This window comes from Hypoxylon trugodes (assembly GCF_022578975.1).
Source record: "Hypoxylon trugodes strain CBS 135444 unplaced genomic scaffold F4822scaffold_3, whole genome shotgun sequence".
In the NCBI taxonomy this organism is placed as follows: Eukaryota; Fungi; Ascomycota; class Sordariomycetes; order Xylariales; family Hypoxylaceae; genus Hypoxylon; species Hypoxylon trugodes.
The window spans coordinates 276,300-296,095 of record NW_026250018.1 but is presented as its reverse complement, the minus strand read 5'-3'; the positions used below and the strand labels follow the sequence as shown (position 1 = coordinate 296,095).

General features: G+C 47.6%; 8 protein-coding genes across 8 annotated transcripts; 4 read left to right on the top strand and 4 right to left on the bottom strand.

Annotated features, from left to right (window-relative positions):
• Window positions 1–222: 222 nt before the first annotated feature.
• Window positions 223–1,705, top strand: F4822DRAFT_393493 (NAD(P)-binding protein). The gene is made up of 2 exons (XM_051457298.1): window positions 223–1,113; window positions 1,176–1,705. Exons 1-2 carry the CDS (start codon window positions 484–486, stop codon window positions 1,539–1,541), a joined length of 996 nt encoding a protein of 331 aa, XP_051316322.1. The 5' UTR covers window positions 223–483; the 3' UTR covers window positions 1,542–1,705.
• F4822DRAFT_153966 (uncharacterized protein) lies at window positions 1,472–2,730 on the bottom strand. Its single transcript, XM_051453059.1, has 3 exons — window positions 2,597–2,730; window positions 2,035–2,476; window positions 1,472–1,977 (listed from the first exon to the last, which is right to left on the bottom strand). Exons 1-3 carry the CDS (start codon window positions 2,632–2,634, stop codon window positions 1,756–1,758), a joined length of 702 nt encoding a protein of 233 aa, XP_051316321.1. The 5' UTR covers window positions 2,635–2,730; the 3' UTR covers window positions 1,472–1,755.
• Window positions 2,731–3,804: 1,074 nt separating this feature from the next.
• Window positions 3,805–5,511, bottom strand: F4822DRAFT_426392 (putative FAD-binding oxidoreductase; the record flags this gene model as incomplete). The annotated part of the gene is made up of 5 exons (XM_051460544.1): window positions 3,805–4,285; window positions 4,344–4,674; window positions 4,738–4,828; window positions 4,895–5,291; window positions 5,348–5,511. 5 exons carry the CDS (start codon window positions 5,509–5,511, stop codon window positions 3,805–3,807), a joined length of 1,464 nt encoding a protein of 487 aa, XP_051316320.1.
• Window positions 5,512–7,185: 1,674 nt separating this feature from the next.
• On the top strand, window positions 7,186–8,262 carry F4822DRAFT_426391 (UbiA prenyltransferase; the record flags this gene model as incomplete). Its single annotated transcript, XM_051460543.1, has 1 exon — window positions 7,186–8,262. The coding sequence occupies one exon, from the start codon at window positions 7,186–7,188 to the stop codon at window positions 8,260–8,262; it is 1,077 nt and encodes a 358-aa protein (XP_051316319.1).
• Window positions 8,263–8,843: 581 nt separating this feature from the next.
• On the bottom strand, window positions 8,844–9,659 carry F4822DRAFT_426390 (uncharacterized protein; the record flags this gene model as incomplete). Its single annotated transcript, XM_051460542.1, has 3 exons — window positions 8,844–9,012; window positions 9,064–9,595; window positions 9,653–9,659. 3 exons carry the CDS (start codon window positions 9,657–9,659, stop codon window positions 8,844–8,846), a joined length of 708 nt encoding a protein of 235 aa, XP_051316318.1.
• Window positions 9,660–11,677: 2,018 nt separating this feature from the next.
• On the top strand, window positions 11,678–14,403 carry F4822DRAFT_441898 (uncharacterized protein; the record flags this gene model as incomplete). Its single annotated transcript, XM_051462918.1, has 3 exons — window positions 11,678–11,686; window positions 11,750–12,337; window positions 12,452–14,403. 3 exons carry the CDS (start codon window positions 11,678–11,680, stop codon window positions 14,018–14,020), a joined length of 2,166 nt encoding a protein of 721 aa, XP_051316317.1. The 3' UTR covers window positions 14,021–14,403.
• A 29-nt stretch (window positions 14,404–14,432) lies between these two features.
• On the top strand, window positions 14,433–16,631 carry F4822DRAFT_153888 (Phophatidylserine decarboxylase-domain-containing protein). The gene is made up of 5 exons (XM_051453058.1): window positions 14,433–14,899; window positions 14,979–15,344; window positions 15,399–15,477; window positions 15,548–15,719; window positions 15,774–16,631. Exons 1-5 carry the CDS (start codon window positions 14,844–14,846, stop codon window positions 16,475–16,477), a joined length of 1,377 nt encoding a protein of 458 aa, XP_051316316.1. The 5' UTR covers window positions 14,433–14,843; the 3' UTR covers window positions 16,478–16,631.
• Window positions 16,631–18,565, bottom strand: F4822DRAFT_153822 (carbohydrate-binding module family 1). Its single transcript, XM_051453056.1, has 5 exons — window positions 18,350–18,565; window positions 18,081–18,292; window positions 17,842–18,016; window positions 17,522–17,775; window positions 16,631–17,470 (listed from the first exon to the last, which is right to left on the bottom strand). The coding sequence occupies exons 1-5, from the start codon at window positions 18,448–18,450 to the stop codon at window positions 16,785–16,787; spliced, it is 1,428 nt and encodes a 475-aa protein (XP_051316315.1). The 5' UTR covers window positions 18,451–18,565; the 3' UTR covers window positions 16,631–16,784.
• Between the last annotated feature and the right edge of the window lie 1,231 nt (window positions 18,566–19,796).

Genomic DNA, 19,796 nt, shown 5'->3' with positions numbered 1-19,796 from the left:
GCCACTTAGATAGACTAATCATCTTAGCTTCTTGTAAAAATATCCCGTACAGCGGCACAGAGTGTACCGGGCGTCCTGAAATGGCTTGTTATGGCGCCGGCAAATAGCGAAAAGAAGCGCTCTACATCGAGAATGTGGCTTTAGAATGTACCCAGGTATTCTGTATTTATCATCATGCCCTATAATACGTCCTAAACTAGGCCTATCCGGTAAGGGTTTTCCACTAGCTCTTTGTTCAGCCGTGAAGCAACGAGCCTACTTACTCTTTATTGCTTAATCTACCCCTGGCTACTTCGGTACCCGTAGATTTCTAATGCCAGGGCCTGTCTAGGTATTGAAGCTACAAAATGGAGGGCTTGCCGCACTCACGAGGCTTGCGCTGGCCACTAGGTGCTTCTAAACTCACTAATATAGCAACTCCAGTGGCATCCGCCTCGAATACTACTGAGCTTGTCTTGCATATTGATACGTAAACTCTACGTTATGACGGGCACGATCCTTATTACAGGAGCAAATGGCTCTCTTGCCATCCCCGCTGTACAATATCTACTATCCAAATACCCAGATCATACTGCAGTTTTAACTGTCCGTAATGCGGAAGATACGGACACTAACACCAAGAGGCTTCGTGAGACAATCGCTGACTTTCCAAAAGCACAAACATCCATCCGTCAACTTGATCTAGCAAAGCTCACGGCCGTTCATGACTTCGCCGACACAGTATCTAGAGAGATTTCAGAGAAGAAGCTACCACCTCTCGCAGGGATCGTTTGCAATGCGTTTTATTGGAACCTGACTCGCGATCCCGAGTTCAACTCCGAGGGAGTTGAGACGACTATCCAGGTGAATCATATTTCACACGTCGCCCTAGTTCTCCGACTCCTAGGAAGCTTCGGACCCGAGGGTGGCCGTGTCCTACTCTTCACTAGCGATGGACACTATCCCGGCCGCAATGGTCTAGAGAAGTACCCTCCCGGGATTCCGGATGATATAGATTCAATGTTGAAGGCTAGCCCAGATGCCGACAAGCTAGGGCGCGGCTTCAACAGATACGCCAATTCCAAACTAGCCATTCTTATGTGGGGGTACGCATTGAACAGATACCTAGAGAAGGTAAGCGACTTATTCACATCATCCCACCAAAGTCGTGTAGATGTAACTGACACGCCTCATAGAATGAAGGTTTGAACAAGATCACCGCTATTGTGATTGATCCTGGGAACATGACCGATTCGCGTGCTCTACGCACAAACACACCTCTATTCGTTCGTCTCGTTCAAAAATTTGCTCTTCAACCTTTGCGACCGCTCCTTCGCCTAAGAGACCCATCCCTCCGTACAACAGATGAGGCAGCTGTCGACGTCATAGACGTCGCCATGAATAAGGCATATCCAGGAGAGCGTGGTTATCTCAATCAGCTCAAGAGAGAGTCGAGTTCCCCAGATAGCTTGGACGAGGACGAGCAACAGAAGGTGTGGGTCAAGAGCGCCGAGTGGGCAAAGATCTCGAAAGAAAATACTGCGTTGGCGGAGAACATTTAATTGACATGACTAAGAGTGAATATTTGGAGTTGCATTGGAAGATCTCATGCTTGGATTTAATGAAACATTTGGCGGCTCAATTCCATATCTACGGATCCGACGTTTCATTCACGGACAGGAACAGTAATTGTACGTCGTATATACAGCGAATCAACATAAATAAATGTCGCTTTGCGGCACGGCAATTACTCAATCTATATAACAAAAAGCTTGTTCAATCTACCTTAGATCGATCTGCAAATCGTCTCTGGAATACAGACATTTCCATTTTGTGACACGCCGATTGCCAATCTGTCGTCCACTTCCGATAGAACGGTTGATATCCCAAGATGCCTCCCAACCATCTACCTACCACAATTCCCAATGCTCTTGCTGATGTTTTACTAAATGGTATCCAAGGTGGAAGCGAAAGATAGGAACCGCCCGCGTCAAATGTCTGCAGATGCATCGATTAGAAGTCTGAAAATCCGAACCGGGAGGAAGGAGAACTTACACTCATAACCTGTATTAAATCGATCTTATCGCCCTTCACGACGATCTGATCTTGATATGCATACCAATTTTCGAAAAAGACCGTGTCGAGCCTGAATAACTCGGGTGTACTCTCCGCCGAAAGCAAAAACTTCGTCACCTTTAGGTCATCATCTGCACCTCCAGAAACCGGCGAATACAACCTATGGTTTGTCCATGGAGGAAATTTCACTTCTCCATCTTCGGGAACTAGCACACGCTCTTTCCCTTCGATCTCAACAGCAAGGCGTCCTTCAAGCACTTGAAGGTATTCATCCTGGTGAGGATGAAAGTGTAATGGCGGTTTCTGCGCTGCGACAGCGACAACGCGTGGGTGCTGTAGGAGAAAAGTCACTTCGTATGCGAAGATGCGATCAGGATGAGACGGATGGGTGATGACCCGCGTGGTTATGCCACCTTCGAAGCTGCAGCGGGGCGAACGAAGATCGTCATCTTTAGCACTCGTGATTGCACCTCAAAAAACGCCCAAAACGCCCGTGGCTGGCGCCATAGCAATAGGGACTGGCAGGACGGGCTACACTTACGCCGTGATTACGCGTCCAAGATACGGATCCCCAGACATGGTCTCTCTTCCCGGCTGATATTTTCTCCTTTCAGATTCTGTCGTAATGATATCCCGCTTTGATTCACCCTGACTAATATGTGATCTCAGGGCTAGGGGTTGGGGACATTAATAATGGCGTTATTTTGTCTCGCTGCGGTCTGCCAATACTCCACAAGCTGGTGTGCTCGTTCAGTTGGGTTCAAATGCTTTTCAGCTGCTCCTGAATTTCCTTTTTCTTGCACGAGACGCAGGTATGTCGCAGCTATACTGCAACGCTGTAATTAAGTTGGTCTGCTGCTTTTCACTCGCGTTTCCGTATCTCTTTGTAACCACCAGGGCGTGAAGCACTGTATACGTATACGGATCCGTCTTGCCTAGCGGCTCGGTACTATCAGTTTTCGACTTTAATTCCATCATAACAGGGGTTCTAGTCGCCGAGGCACCGGCTGTGGACGAAGTCCTTTCGAAATTTCTCCCCCAAAACATACGATACCACCACTATAATCCAAGCAAGTCAAGTTCCAAGGCGTCCAGCACTAGACAAGGGGTATTTCCTTGGAGGATCCAAACTGTGTTACATCGCAGGCCATCTACAATAGTATTATACGCTAGGGCTGAACTAGAATCAGCTAGTCTAGGGGGGGCTAGCTGGATAGGACTGATCGTCCTTGTTTTTTCCATAGGCAGTTATCCGGCCCTTGTTCGTCACACTTTTCGACTATACACCTATTTCTCTATTCTCTACAGTTTACTTTTCAGCTTGTGAAGTCTCCAGCACGCGACCTGCGTGGCTCGAAAAAGCCGACTCACAGTCAGCTCTATGTCGATATCGACACGCAAGTCTGGATGACTAGATGTGTTTTGGGAATCCGCTCTACCATGAGTAGCGTGGTTCGTCGGCTCATTTCACCTAGTGTAGTGGACTAGTAACGGCTGCCATGACCGCTAGGCCTCCCGGGGGTTATTGCGCACGGACTAGGACGATACTCGATACCTCCAAACTTTGGCATGTTTTCTATTCATGATAGCCTATTTTGGTACTATCTGGGTAGTTGGTGAACAAATATGTATATGATCACTGACACGTCTTACAAATAAAAGGTTGAGTCGACGTCGGTTCAGAGGGTATCTCAAATATTTACAGAAGAAAAGTGCTCTAAAGAGCAATCGAGGAAAACAGCCCTAATATCATGGCAATTTGAAACCCCCCGAAGCTAGGTCCTGGAATACCCCGTCAGGGTCATACTTCTTCGCCGTCTTCTTCAGTTTCGCTACACTCTTCGCCCCGTAATGCTCAATTACGGGTTGGTCGGCAGCAGCGTCGTTCATGAATATGTAGTCGAGATAGTGGCCCTTGCTCTTAGTGACATCGTTGACCTTATTAATGATGCTTGACGTATAGTTGTGTGCTAGCTCATCATCGTCGGGAGACCACCAACCGACGTCTAACACAAGCCATGTTTGGTTGACGGGTTGGAGGCCAAGGGTATTTCCACCATGAGCTTGGCCTGCGAGAACGGCACTGCTAGATATTGGTTGCCAGCCGAATGCTAAGGATCCCGCTGTTAAGTTCGTGAGGTCGTCTAACTCAGGGGATTTGGATACGAGATCGGCGACCTTGTCGAACACTTCTTTGTCGTTGGTGAAGCTGGCGCTGAACCAGTTGACACTACAAAATTAGATTAGTCTAAGAACTATTTGGGGGACAGAATAGTCTGCTGACTTACCGAGTCAGCTCAGGGACAGGAGCCGCAAGCATCAACTCCGTCAATGTTTGGAGCTTGGTCAGGTCGGCTAGGGGTGTAATATTCCGAAAAGGGGCAAACGCTTCAGGCTCTTGTTCGGGCTTTAGGTATACAATGTTCAATATGGCACCGATGCTCGCATTGGTCGGGAAGGCTTGGAGCATGATATTCGCGTAGGGATCCTTGTTCGCAACGGATTGGTATTGGTATAAGGCTTCGAACAATGCTGGTAGGGCGTCGAGCGAGTACACTCTGACGCCACCCCATGCATCATGAATATCGTAAGTCTTTAGTGTAAACTTGGTAACGACACCTGTTCACATGTTAGAAACAACTATTTCCATCACAGTTTAATACTACTTTAGGTATATCTCACCGAAGTTATTAGCTCCGCCCTTGAGAGCCCAGAATAAATCAGGATTCGACTCCGCGTTCGCGTTCACGATGGTTCCGTTCGCAGTCACAACCTGCACAATCACAGCTGAGGTCAGCACTAGCATAGAACTTCGAGGTTTAGTTAGGGCTTCTCTTACCTCGTAATTAACCACATTGTCGCAGACCAGACCATAGAGATCGGCGAGGTAGGACAAACCACCTCCAAGAGTTAGGCCGCCCACACCAACATCCAAAACTCTGCCTCCAACAACTGTCACGTTGTACTGGTCTAAGGAAGTGTACACTTCTTTCCACCGGAGCCCGGAGCCGACAACGGCAACTTGTTGGTCTGCGTTATATTCGACGGTGTTGAAGTTCGCCAAGTCGATAAGTACACCACCGTTAATGTTTGCGGCCCCTGGCACGACTGAGTGGCCACCAGAACGGACTGCAAATTCGACTCCCCAGTCAACCACGGTGGAGACAACGTGTGATAATTGATCGGCATTCGTAGGCTGTATAATACATGAAGGTTTTGCCCAGACGGTCTGTGACCTATATTATCAATAGGTTAGTTAGTTTTCTCGAGCTGTATGTGTTGTGAATCATACCAGTTCTCGGTACTTAAAGCTTCGTATGTAGACTCGGTAGGCGATACGATATCGTTACCGAGTTGAGACTTGATGTGATTGCATACAGCATGGTCTTGAGATGCCGATGCTGAACAAAAAAGAAGCGTGAAGCCAGCTAAAACTTGGAGTGCTGCACGAGCCATGGCTATCTTGTATAATGCCGGAGGGCCTAGGTCGTTCACTCGAGCTACCTGCTCATGCCAGCTCAACGTCCGTGTACTGATATAAATACCGGTACTAATATGTAGAAGAGATCTACTAATTTTGGACTCCCGAACGACCCCAGTCCTACATATTAAAGCATATGAGTGTTCATGGGGCTTAGTCCAGCCCTAAAGGCAATAGAGAATCGGAGCAGCCCCCTATGCCGTCTACCTACCGAAACGGCTAAGATTAAGCCCGGTTTTCTTGTATCCATATGAAAGGTAGTATAGAACGGGCTGTAAGTCATACTCCGTAATACGAGAAAGGATCAAGCCATAAAGCATAGTCCGCGTGGCTTGTCGCCCTGTCCATGAGCCCAACATGGGTATGGATCGCGAAACAAGTAATATGCCTTCATCGAGGTAGTTCGGTCTACATCATTACTGTCAATATCGGCAGGGGTGTTCTTTCAAGGCAGATTATCCACCAACTGTCCGCAGATTATTTCTCCAGCAAGAGTTGCTATGTTCCTAGCATAACTGAGGGGAACTAATGGACAGTATGTAGCTATAAACTGGGCACAGTCATTAGTAATTAGATGGCGTTTGCATAAACTACGCTTGAGCTAGAAAGGGTTAGTGAGGGCTTCGGGTTAACGCTGATCTTCATTATTATTGGTATTTCTTTTTTCTTTTTTCAGGCGGCACGCATCCGATAGCTCACATGTTGAGGCAGCGAAAATATGGAATGTATCTTACAGGAACTTGTTCCGATGATAACGAAAGCTGAAAATTTGTTTCTTCCTGCGGCTCTCAGCTGATCACCAGTAATGTATCTGCTGAAACCGATCCGACCCAATCGTGACGCCCCAATGACACCGTGGTATTCATATTTTGTGAGGAGTGCATGATCGCTCCACTGCAGGCCAAGAGCCTCTCAGCACAATGTGTTATCTATCACTTGCAAATTAAATATTCGGCCACTTCAAGAACGTGCCCGACTAGACGGATATTAGTCCCACTCGCCCGCTAGGATGGTGATAGGGCCGATTGGTCCATCTCCAAATGTCCAGTTCGTTTATAGTTAAGAACGCGCTAGATGATGGCCCGAAATGGTTTTTATGGGTTGATTAGTGATTATCTTCAGGAGCTGACTTTTAGATTCCCGTCAATCGGGTCCTGCCATCAACGTGCATCGTGATTCCTTCCGCTCTTAGGTTGCAGTTGATCAGAGGGGCATGTCCTTGCTCATTGGAGTATTAGTACCTATGTTACCGAGGCGTTGGCTACCTATTACCTTTTAGTACGACCCAGCCCTATGAAAAAGCATGACGAGGTTAACAAGACGTCCTCATCGGCTAGTCGACACAGATCAAGCTTCGTAAAAGGACATATCCAACGAACAGTAAGATATCATCACACATGGCGTGAAAAGGATTCAGCGCACGTGTTTGCATACATGGCCCCCTCACCCCTTGACCGGACTATCAGACTATCCCGACTAGCGTCTATTCCCGCCGAAGGACGAGGTGTAAGGATGGTTGCCAATATAAGTAGCTTCGCTTCGTAGTGCTGGTTCGGCCGTTTTCTTGGGAAAATGGAGGAAAAGGTGAAAAATGCTTCCTCTCTATTCTTAACTATCTCACCATACCCTCTGGGTCTTTTCTACCTACGATGAACGAGAAGACGAGTAACGGAAACGCAAAACCTCACGACTCGGCCGAGAAGACGGCTCCAAGTTCCTTCCAGAACAATGCCCTCGCGCAACAATATGGCGGCGGGCATGCTGGCGGCTGGGTCGGGCGTCTTCCTGCGTCATGGGTGCCGTATGTTCAGCTAACGCGGCTGAGCCCGCCAGCAGCCCTCTTCCTAATCTATTTCCCTCACTTCTTCGGTATCATGCTTGCTGCTATTATCCAACGATCGCCCGTGTCACAAGTCCTATACGCAGGTGTTATAATGCTTGGCGGAAGTTTCTTCTTTTCCAACGCAGCCCACGGCTGGAACGACCTTATCGACGCCCCCATCGACAAATCCATTGCCCGCACGAGTAAGCGACCTATCCCTCGCGGCGCTATCTCTCCCCGAGCCGCCTTCATTTTCACGGTAACCCAAGCCATTGGCGCGGCTTCCTTCCTGCTCCTCATGCCGCAAGGAAGTGCCATATACGCCGCCCCAAATATTATCGGCACGTTCTACTATCCCTGGGCTAAACGACACACAAACTTCGCCCAGATAGTACTCGGGTTCTGTCTAGCTTGGGGTATAATGATGGGATCTTGCGCAATGGGGCTTAAGCCCTTCACTGGAGGACCTTTCGGTGCAGAAAGCGAGTGGAAACAGACCTTCTGGGCAGAGCCATCGATTACGAGCTTGTTACTCGCAAGTGTCCTCTGGACAGTAATATACGATACTATCTACGCGCATCAGGATGTCAAGGACGATATTAAGGTAGGATTAAAGAGCATCGCCGTTCTTTTTAGAGATCGCACGAAGCCGTTACTGTGGTTGTCTCTTGGATGTATGGTTGCGCTACTATATACGTGTGGTAGCTTGCTTAATATGGGAATACCATTCCATGCGATGGCTGGTGGAGGGTCTCTACTATCATTAGGCGCTATGATCGCCAATGTCGAGCTCAAAGATTCTGCAAGTTGCTGGTGGTGGTTTAGATACGGGTTCTGGCTAGCAGGAGGAGCAATTGCGGGAGGGTTGCTTTCCGAGTATGTACTCATCAGACCAAGCTTTTAATCACGCTTAGGTAAAGTCCGTGTTAGGTCGCACTCATTATACGAATTGTATGCCACACCATGCTCTGACGGTACGGTATGATTGACGTTACTTGCATGGCCCAGAACCCTAGTGACAACGCAATTTGGTAGCGAAGATTTGCCCCATCGGAACAGGTTAGTTGAGGACAGCCATAGTAATGTTCAATGATCCGAAGTCTAAGAACTTTCCTGATTATGGTCCCCTTTCTTACTGTGTTACATCGCCCTTTAACATTGTCAGGGGACGATGTAAGATTGATGGCTTACGTGAACACCTACTTGTTCCTCCCGGAATTAGATCTCAACCCGGTAAGCTGACAAAATATCCTAGCTAAACGAGGAGATCATAGCAAAGCAAGTATTACTTGGACGAAGAAAAAAGCGAATGTATTTGCGATATATGCCTAACTCCGAAACCCCCCCCCGAACCCATTGTCCTAAATTCCTCCCCTGCCTCTTATGGCTGCCCTGAGCACTGACACATATTGATACAGTTGATGAAAACAAAAGAAATGAAACAATTGGTAAAGATGTGCCCGTCTTATTTCTCTCTGTCGCAATTTAATCGCCCTGGGCCCTATCGGGGTCGGCCATCATAGCCCAACCCGCAGCGGAGGCCACAACACCCGCAGTATCGCCATCCCACAGGCACTGTGGGGCCATGATGGAGTCAATCAGCCCATCGCATAGTTTCTTATCGAAGGTCGCGGCAGAAGAGTCCACCCTACCACTACAGGCTCATAGTTAGATGAGTTAACATAATAGGCTTCGGAACACTTACAGCCCCCAGTTCAGGATACCTGGCTCTCCACCATTCTTATCATTCTTCTTAGTAGGGTTCACTCGAATGCCGGATTTCTGGTACAAATCCCAGCCAGCATTAAGAGTCTGCTTGCCGGGAATCTCGTTGAGAAAGTGTTCGCAGACGCTTGGGAGCGTGTCTTTGAGGAATTGAGGGACGATTTGACTGCCACCCTCGACGCAGGTCTGCCAACCATTGTACCCCGCGATAGTCTTCTTAACGCCGTGCTTCCAGTACTTGGAAAGAAAATTGGACGGGTCCACATTGATTGAGCGCTGGTCGAGATTTGTAAGTGCTCGCGGGCTTATTTGCACCTTGTCGATATGAGCTTTCCTATCTCCATTTCCAATATCAACCCATTCGACTGTGATGTTTCCCAAGCCTCTGAATGCTTGTCTGATCCGACCAACCTCTACATGATTAGGCTGGGGAGATGGGTTGTTGGATGGAGCAGCCCCAACGAGGGTGGAAGTCAGAGCCAAGGCCGAGACGATTTGAATGAGCGTTTGGCCTACAATTGTGTCACGTTAGCAGGTGCAAATAACCGATGGATGCCCAGGGTTCATACAATGCATTGCGTCCAAGTGTTATCGAAGTGAAGCGCTCTTGATGAAAGATTCCAGGGGTAATGAATGAGCTATTAGGTTAAGACAGTTTTTGTGAGTAATTCTCAAAATTGTTCTTATTGTCGAGTTGTTTTTCTTGCTGTTGTTGCTGTTGTTTTGAGCAGAAGTTTCGAAGACCATGGTCATACTTATACCTTTCATTCACTCATCTTCTGTCCCTTGACATCCAACTTGACATCTGTTGTTTTGAGGTAACTATGTCATATCCTCCTGTTATTTCCAAATTACCATATCTGTTATGCTTTGCCGTTTTCCTATCCATCGAACCCACCTTGTTAGTTTAGACATATCCCGTAGTAGACGAGGTGTCTTGAATAAGTTTGAATAGAAGCGCATAGTCAACGAGGTTGACGATCATAATAGCACAGGCCAGTCTCCTACATCATTCGATCGACGCCGAGGTTTGCGCTCCTAGGTGTGCCAACTAAAAATAGTGACCACGAGTCTGGGCCGTGTCAATGGTTCTTGATTAGATCCCGGCCTGTCATGCCGGCTTGCGGCACAGAGCCTTAACTAAGCCGAATCGCCATCACAGCAGGCGCAACCTCGCTTTCTTACCTCGCCGGCCACATATTATACTAAGTAATTTTCATATGATAACGATTCGCTAGCATTTTTTTCTCGGTATTTCGCGGCACGCAGGCGGTATGGATTGCTCGATATTAGCATCAATGCAAACCGGGAATTTCCTTCTGAATCAGAGTGCCATTTTCGCGACGCCGTCATAGCTAGGCCACGAAGTCGCAGCGAATATCCGAATACCCAGAGAGGTAGATTCCTAGTAATGCTAATGTAGATGTTCAAAGAGTTGTTGCTGTGCCTCATATTTGAGGTGTTGGTGGCGGGGTACGCTTTCAAACAACATCCATCCGACGATCGTGGCATTAGGCCATTAAAAGACCTCGACTGGGATACTAGGCCAAAAAAAGAAACCAGAGATTAGATAGAAGGCAAAGATAATCGATCTTTACTTTATAGGACGGGAAGATCAAAGATGAGGCTCTATATCTCCAACCAACACGATCCAACGTTCCAAAACAGGCAGACGTTGGCAATTGCGAATCCTACGAAACGTCATCGATGAACATGATATCGAATAAAACATAAGAGCACGCAAGCCAAGCCATGGGTACGTAACGAAGGTACGTAACGGCGTACATGCAGGTATATAACGTATATAAATCAAGTAATATTCCAGCGAAATGATTACGTTCGAAGAATGTTGAAGATTTAGGAATGCTTGTCAGAGCGAAAGGCGTACGCTAATATTTCAGCTCAACCAACAGACCTACCATTTCAGGAAATATGCCGAACTCCGAGAGACGAATCTCCGCCAATGAGCGTGCAAAAAGATTCGGAGTTCGTTACTCCGTTTTGTACATTACTCTCACGAGAGAAGCATCCATTCTCTTGTACGAATTCCGATCTCTTCTCTCTTCTACATATCCGCCTACTAATTACCAAAGTAATAGGCGGAGATAATTTCCCCATAGATTGATATCGGAAACATCTGCGAAGAGTGAAACTACCGAACCCGTTGAAGTTACACTCAACTCCGATACTTGGCCCCGGGTCCGTGTCTCCAGATTTCAAGTCAATTCCGAGACATTTTCAGGGATGAGTTGTCTTCCGCAGCAGCCACCTGGTGGCCAAATTATAAATCTGCAAGCCACGCCCTCGAATCGACCCTTGACCTTGAAATATAGGCGTAATGGGAAACTGCAGTATGCATCTTTATGCCTCCCTGTTCCGTTTCCTCCCGGCCTGCATTAGCTGACTTTAAGGGATACCGTGAGATCATGTCCGGGTTCTCTTATGCGTGAGATGTTTTCCTCCGGATTGCCTTGAAGATTGTGCATCTTGTCGCTAGAGAACCGGGGCTTGTTTTCACTCGAGATCCCTATCAAATCTAGATCGTGTGAACCTTGTAGACGGTCCAAGCTCAGATGTGATCATGTTGTCCCAGCATGTGGAAGGTGTATCAAAAGGAGATGTGTTGATCAATGCATCTACCATCCGAATCCTCTTACTCAGGTTAGTTAGATCGTGCATCATTTAACTGTATCACCCGATTCTCGCAGCAGGGTCAAGCAGACAATAACACCCAGGGACAGAGCCGTCGAAAAGGGGAAACATCTCTCCCGACGCCATCTGCATCAGTACACAGTGAAGATTCGGTAGTCATCGTACGGTCTATCGAGGCGCCCAGTGGAGAATTTTCCAGCCTCCTGGCTTCTCAGACTCCAGTGCCACGCCCAACCGAGGTAGTGACACGCGAAGTGCACCGAGCAGCATCAGCTCCGCCACTGCAACTTCGAGAAGATATCATCAATCCTACCGGGAAGTCAGGTTTCCTTGGGGAGACATCCCACGTATCCATTTTCGCAGATGGATTGGGTAGTTTTTGTGTTTCTCCTTCTGATCTAGAGTGTTCTCACGTTCAAAAGGTCAGGTTATCGCACGACCGAATCGCACAGGGCTGCAAAGTGCTGTCCTTCTTAAAAGACAAACACATACTAAATCGTTTTATATCTCGATGGTACGAGATATGCGAGGATGATGGCTGCATTTGTATAGAGCCTATTATGAAAGAATGGCTCTGGGGGTTCTCCCATTTCGGGGATGTGGTACGTTCAAAAATACTACCTATTCTAGCCCTACTCCCATATTCAATTCTTTAGAGAGACAGTAACCAAGTGAAGCCTCGGCCTATCCACAAGGTGCTAACGTTGTGTATATAGTTAAGGGACCAGAATCCCGAAAAAATCCAACGGTTATGTGAACTGCTATGGCGTAACACCCAAACTTCGATCACTTTTGATGAGAACACTACGGCCCAGCAATGGGCACGGTCTGGGACCGGTCCCAATTTGCGCTGGGAAGTCATTGGCCTTGTCGCCGCAATTGCCGGCCAGTCTGCGAGTACCCCCGAACCTTCGGATCGATTCTCTAAGAATCATGACATGGCGCACTCATCCTTCCCAAGGCAAATGAATGAGATATCCGAGGCTTGTTTGAGCTTTTGCCGCGAATGCGAAACAGTAGATGATCTTTTTGCTTGGTTGCTCATGGAAAATTATTGTTTATCCGCAAAACTCAAGGGCGATACTAGTCACGTCACATATACACAATGCGGCGAGGTTACAGCCGCTGCCGTTGCTATGGGCTTGCATCAGGGGATTAAACCAGAAGATAAAATACCCTTCTTTCTCGTGGAGATGCGGAAAAAGTTCTTCGCTCAGACCTACAGCGCGGAGATTGGTACAGCAACGTTCTTAGGTCGCCCTCCTAGGATTTCGCATCGATACTGCAATCTTCAGCCACCTCTAGATCTTACCTCATCCCAAATAGTCCTCAGTGGAGATGATTTAGCAATTGCACTCGCTGGTCTCGACGAGAGGGGATTCAATACAACTGGTAGGATACGCCGCGTTACTTGGATAAAGACATGGCTAGGATTCGCGCCACAAAGGGAAGATATACTCGATCTAGCTATTGGTCGATATTCCCGCGATGAGATTCTACAGCGCGCCGAGGATATTCAAAAGAGGAGCCAGCAACATATTGAAGGTCTTCCGTCGTTCATTAAGAAAATGAGGGACGGCCCTATGGAGACGGAAGGCAGAACACCAATGGAGATGTTATATACGATCGTCATTCGACAAGCATTCCGCGCAAATGACCTACTGCTCCAACGAGTTTTGATTCGGAAAGCCGGCGCATCTTCCGAGAAGCTCATACATACTGCGCGCTTAATTTTAAAGGATATCTTGTTAATGAGCCAACGTCATGATTTAGGGACGTTATTTCAAACGGACGTTGCTTCTCTTCTCGCCGTCCAGGGCATGCGAAGTGCAGCCGTTATTGCAGTCGAGTTATTGAAACAGGAGCAGCTCCCCGTCTATCCTAAGGAACCTCTACTACCTAGAAGTCAGACGATTCAGGACTTAGCTGTATTCGCGGCTCGATTGGAAGCCATTAGTCCCACGGATGGTTCGTATAGTATATGCGACCAAGGGCGCAAAGTCATCACGTACATACTCGATAAGATTTTGAATCACCAGTACTTACCAGACCGGTTTCAAATTTCCCAGGAGCTGCTCGCGCGTCCAGAAAGTCGACAGTCTGATCCATCAAGTTCCGATGTCCCATTAATCGAACCATCCCATCCCTATGGTTTATACGTTCCCGGAACAATGGACTCGACGATGGCGGATCTAAGTTTCGGTATGGAATCTCCTTTCTTGGGACCTGATAATGATTTTATGCAATGGCTTGAGAATATGGATTGGGAAAGGCCTGTTCAATGAAACTGAAAACGTAAAGAAGAGGCTTGCCACGTACTAAATAAGGATCATTTTACATACATTGCTCTATCGTCCGAATTATGCATAATTTCGTAACTTTCGGATGTCAACACGGACTCTGGTGACCAGACGAAAGTTGTCCCGAGGTCTTGGCTAGGGGAGAGAGTTTCGTATGAATCTCCAGTACGCCTTCTCGCGGGACATTCGGCTCTCTAGAATGCAAAAGGCCTAATGCGTCAAGCCACTGGGACTGTTTTAGGGCTAACCAGGGCGGACTGAAACTGGAGATTAGCGACCCAATCAGCGTAATAATACTTAACAGAGCGCTGTATTCAAGCAGTAGCTCCAACTTTTAGGGGTCACTTTTACATGATGTCGATGATCTTAGCAGTAGAACACTGCGTCATTGATATTTGTCCCTTTGTGACTTACCCCAGGTACCCAATCTGACGATAACTTACGAGAAATCGACTTGTCACCTATGGAGAACGAAACATCATCTGACTGGTTATTTTCTATAGAAACCTAAATAATAAGTACAGAATTCCTCTAGTTTGATCGTTAAGGCCGCGTAAAACCCAGCTCTCCCCTTGTTACTTGGTAGAGAGACCTTACTGATCGTCCTGCAGCCATACACAAACATTACATCATGATTGAGCTTTCGAACTCTCATACAATGGCATTCCTTGATTGTATACCCCGCTTCCTTATGATATATGAGACCTTTAAAAGACGGTTGCTCTTGGCAATTCAGGAACGGTCCTAGGTACTATTCATTCATATATACCAAATAGCTCGTTGGCGTTACATCCCGAAATAATCCGAAATGGTTCACCAACACGGAGATGAGCATGATATTCCCCAGGAACATCGCACCCATAGGTTAGTAGATTAATAATAATACCTTTTTATGAATACGTAATTCCACTTACTGGTACCAATGGCTAAATATCATTTACAGACATGGTGCCTGGCTTCCGGCGGACCATCGTGTACAACACGAATGGCTGAAGACGCAAATCGAACATGTCGACAAATCCAGCAAAAAGGAGCTAATTTCTGTTCTCAAGGAGTTCAAGAAACTAATTGAGGGAAACTCGCGCATTTATATGTATTTCAATCAAATGTGGGAAGAAATTCCCCTGAAGAAACCGTACTACAAGGACCCGACGGGTACGAAGAAACAGATTCGGGATTATCGTCACATGTTAGACGTCCTCAACCATATCTTCACACAAGCTCCCCAATGGACCGATGCTGCTTTTGGAGTTGGCATGGTCGGCGTCCCTATGGTGGGAATCTTCGACTATGTGATGGCTACCCCTAGGTCAGACTAACTACTCTCGTGCCCGTGATTGGGATTTTGACTGACTGGACATAGTGGACATGCCGCCTTCTTAGACCCAGAAGTCAACAAGATGATGAAGAAAATCTTGAACGAATGGGGCAAATTCTTAAAGGTAAGCCTGCGAGCCCAGCGAGAAGTCATGAATCTTACTCGAAGACTGACAATCATCGATTTATAACAAGTCTCCGAAATCCGCCGAAGTCCTCGCATCACACAAACAAGGCTGGTTCTCCCAGCACGGCGTGAAGGACTTAATGGAAGTCGCCAACGCACCGCTCGGGACATCGCATCGGTTCGAAGACATGTACATTTGCGACCCGACAGCTAAACACTACGGCTATACCTCCTGGGATGGTAGGCCACTCCCCCCCCAAACTCCCCATACAACTCTAACAAACCATTTAATAGATTTCTTCACCCGCCAACTCCGCGACAACGCGCGCCCCCTAGCCTCCCCCGACGACGACAACGTAGTCGCCAACGCCTGCGAATCCAAAGTCTACAACATAGCGCGCCACGCCAAACTCCGCGACCGATTCTGGATCAAAAGCCAACCATACTCCGTCCTAGACATGCTAGGCCAAGACCCTCTAGCAGCCCAATTCGACGGTGCAACCGTGTACCAAGCCTTCCTCTCCGCATTATCGTACCACCGCTGGCACTCCCCCGTCTCAGGCCGCATCGTACGCGCATTCGTCAAAGACGGTACTTATTTCAGTGAGCCGTTATTTGAGGGTCCTGCGGGGGGTTATGTGGAGGGGGAACGTAGCATGAATCGATCGGGCGAGATTGATACGCGTGGGATTAGTGTTGCGCAGGGGTATTTAACTGCGTTGGCGACACGGGCGGTTATTTTCATTCAAGCGGATAACCCGGCGTTGGGGTTGATGGCGTTTGTAGGCGTCGGTATGGATGAGGTTAGTACTTGTGAGATCACAGTTGCGCAGGGACAGGCGGTGCGGAAGGGCGAACAGTTGGGTATGTTCCATTTTGGTGGCTCGTCGCATTGCCTGCTGTTCCGTGCTGGTGTACCGGTTGATGGATTCCCGACTCCGGGCCGGGAGGCGAATGTACCGGTGCGGTCGCAAGTCGCAGTGGTTGGGAGGAGATAGATAGGTAGGCTGGCGAAGAGTGGTGAGGTATGGGTACCTAGGTAGTTGACTGGTTTGTATATGCTCAGTAGTAGGGAAAAGGCACAGCGAGCATCCAATGTTTTAGGAATGCTCTTGGGTAATCTAGAATGTCCAATATTTAAGGGAGGATAATAATGAAAACGTGTGGCCTATATTCTCAGTGGTTAATATGCTCGGGGAATTTCACAGGCATAAATTCTTCAAAAATCTCATGCCCATTATTTTTTTATAACTCATATATGCATCAACTATTAAGCAGAATTGAACATCATTACTAACGCACCTTTCACTGGAAGGGTGGGTTAGCATTCTTATACAGCTGCTCAAAGTACGCCTGGAACCATGCACCCGCTTCAGGTGCTGGTTTTAGTGCATCCGATAGTCCGCAGTGGTAATCATACCGTGTAGCGCTCGTGTCGCTGGTACCATCACACTCACCACCAGGCTTAACCCAAACGAACGCATCGAGAAGGTCGGATCCTGTGTCAGCCGTGGGACGGGTACCAAAACCTGTGCCGATCACGTTGCACCAATGTCCCCATTCCTGCTGGCCGGTGGGTTGCTTTCCGCTTCGGCCAGTGTCGGTAATGAAGTGTGCATCCCAACCAGCAGCGCTCAGGAGAGGCGCCATAGCGTTAACATACCGCGATTCATCACAGTTGCTGTTGCCCTGAGTATACGACGGGCATGTGCTAATTTGCCAAGCGTTATAATTAGCCACATTTGTTGCGAGACCTCTTAGCGCTTTTGGCGATCCTGTGTCCTTGTATAGTTGTGCGTATAGTTTGGCGGCCGGCTGTAAGTTCGCAGGCCAGCCGAGCCATCCAGCATGGCCGGCATCGAGATACATGGCCACGTTTGGTAAGTTCAGCTGCTTGATCGCATATTGTGTGCATTCCATATAAGCCGACTGCGCGTTCGAGCATTTCGCTACATTCAAGTTTGTGATCAAGTTGGCTAGGGAGTCCGGTTCTGTCACGCTATTAGCTAGCGAAGAAAAGGATCAAGATTTATGGAACATACCGATAACAAGTAGGAGCCGAATATCAGAGTAGGTCTTGATGAGGTTGGCGATAGCGTCGATGTACGCCTTATACTTTGCAACACCGCCATCAGCGATCGAGTACTCGCCGTTTGACGCCGCCGCCGCGCAGTCACGGTCGGGCAGGTCATAGACGACAAAAATTCCGGCATTAGGTGGGTTGGCGCCGGCCTTATTGGCGGCACGAATATCCGCCAAGGTCTGCGCCATTAAGTCAACCTTGTCTCGGGTATCCCTATGTCAAATGTTAGAAAAGACTGTAGAAATAGACTAATGAGTACCTAGGTAAGTGGTTTCTTACAGCCACATGAAGCTGGGCACTTTTGCAACGGCTGCTGCGCCGGCGCCCAGACTAGGAACAGCATATGCCGAAACCTCGGAGGCATAGTATGAATTGGTCCACATTTTGACGCCTGAGAACGGGTTTCCTGACCATGCGGCTGTCCCGCTAGCGGCCGGAGCAGTGGTCGTGGGTACTATTTCATATTCAAAAGTTAGTTACTACTTCTAACAATTCTCTATTAAATGATGGTCACTAACCCTTAGTTGTGCTGCTGCCAATAGTTGTTGTAGGCTTAGTTGTCATCGTCTTTGGGGTAGATACGGGTGTTGTGACACGAGTACTCGTCGAAGTAACAGCTGTAGTCGCAGCGCCTGGTACGCATTGGTGATAATAATCGTTCGACTTGACACAAATGCTTCCGCTAGGGCAGCAGGTAGCACCGGTCCAGCTTTGACCACCACATTGTCCCCTAATAACGGTATAAGTTAAAGGAATTCATGTATTGAGGAGCCTGTAGGGCACATACCAAGCGGCAGCGCAAGCTGCACGATCTTCAACTACACCATCGAATGGGACCGCTAGAGCTATGGAGCTCAAAGCAGCAACGAGAAACTTCTTTGCGGACATGGTGGTACCACTTGGCTTTGGACAAGAGAAGAGAAGTTTGTGAGCGTGGTGGAGTAGAGTTCCTTACCTTACGAGGTGCGATCAGGGTCCCTTTTTATCATAATTAAGACCTTCCTGAATCTGAAATCTATCGGATAGGCGGGAATACAGACACTGTGGCCCTATTCGCTAGATGTATTCGAGCCCCTACGTAGCATTGACTTTTTCTTCGTGTGATCTCAGAGATTTAGTCTAGATACGCTTGATTCTTCCACCAGACACGGGGACGCGGTTTACTATTCCGTGAAATAGGCTTGATTTTAGTATAGAAACGGTAGACAGAACTCGAGCTATCACAAGCGACCCAAGTTTAGGAAGCACCGGTGTAGTTGTCAAGGCACTTGGAGACGGTGATATCTCCAACGAAGGAATCATGATCTATGATCTATTAGTTCTTCAAGTAAGGTCCTCCAATCACGATAGAGGGTAGTTGGTGTGTTCCACATAATAGAGCACAGGACGTTGGAATAGACCTAGCCAAGTTCGGGAGTCATCTCGGAAGATGTCCCTGGAGAACCCAAAATAGGGAATTCATGCCGCGAGGGGAATTTGGGGTAGCGGCGGGCACGGACTCGATGTAATCGTCTCCTATAGCTGGTGTAGTACGCTGTACCCTCGATCGGAAATGGGGACAGCGGCTTCATCGGAGCTAGGTAACCTCACGATGGTGATAGTCATTTTAGAGTAGTGATCTCATGATGATCTAGACCAGAAGTCTTATAACATCCATGTTGAGCTACCTCTTTCTTAGGTATAGAAGGGTCACATCCAACCCGCTCTTGGCAAGATGTTATAAGCAGGCTTTGCTGAAATCTAGACTCTCAGCTTGGAACAAGGTAGTCTTCGGAATCCGGAATTCGTACAGAGTGAACCGGGTTGTGGGGATAGAAACATATTGTAATATATTGTCTGGTAATATGATATGAAAAGCAGGCGATTAAGTGATCGTAGCTGACAAGACCGAGTATGGTACCTAATATATTCAGACGAAGCCGTACTAGTTCAGCTAATAAGTGCCTGAGCGTAGCATGGAAGAGTTGAGGACTGAAAGATTCCTGGATTCTCCGGCAACCATTTCACTCAATATGAGAATATAGAAAAGAAGTAATGGTTTTATAAGTGGTTAAAGAAAATGGGAATGTATACGTCTAAACTATCAGAAGTTATACTGATGATTAAAATGGTGATAAAAATGATGAAGGAAGAAAAAGAAGAGAAGCACTAAGGAAAGACGGTCGGCGTGAATATTCCACTGAATTAGTGCTGTATTGTTGGATGACCCCACTAATTTAGCCCACTAGTCCAGG

Coding starts and splice junctions, on each gene's coding strand:
- F4822DRAFT_153966 (XM_051453059.1), bottom strand. CDS start 2,634: ATGTCTGGGGATCCGTATCTTGGACGCGTAATCACGGC. Junction 2,477..2,596: donor CTTGGACGCGTAATCACGGC/GTAAGTGTAGCC, acceptor GCCCCGCTGCAG/CTTCGAAGGTGGCATAACCA. Junction 1,978..2,034: donor ATTTAATACAGGTTATGAGT/GTAAGTTCTCCT, acceptor ATGCATCTGCAG/ACATTTGACGCGGGCGGTTC.
- F4822DRAFT_393493 (XM_051457298.1), top strand. CDS start 484: ATGACGGGCACGATCCTTATTACAGGAGCAAATGGCTCTCTTGCCATC. Junction 1,114..1,175: donor TGAACAGATACCTAGAGAAG/GTAAGCGACTTA, acceptor CACGCCTCATAG/AATGAAGGTTTGAACAAGAT.
- F4822DRAFT_153888 (XM_051453058.1), top strand. CDS start 14,844: ATGGTTCACCAACACGGAGATGAGCATGATATTCCCCAGGAACATCGC. Junction 14,900..14,978: donor CAGGAACATCGCACCCATAG/GTTAGTAGATTA, acceptor TATCATTTACAG/ACATGGTGCCTGGCTTCCGG. Junction 15,478..15,547: donor AATGGGGCAAATTCTTAAAG/GTAAGCCTGCGA, acceptor ATTTATAACAAG/TCTCCGAAATCCGCCGAAGT.
- F4822DRAFT_153822 (XM_051453056.1), bottom strand. CDS start 18,450: ATGTCCGCAAAGAAGTTTCTCGTTGCTGCTTTGAGCTCCATAGCTCTA. Junction 18,293..18,349: donor GCAGCTTGCGCTGCCGCTTG/GTATGTGCCCTA, acceptor TACCGTTATTAG/GGGACAATGTGGTGGTCAAA. Junction 18,017..18,080: donor TGGCAGCAGCACAACTAAGG/GTTAGTGACCAT, acceptor AATATGAAATAG/TACCCACGACCACTGCTCCG.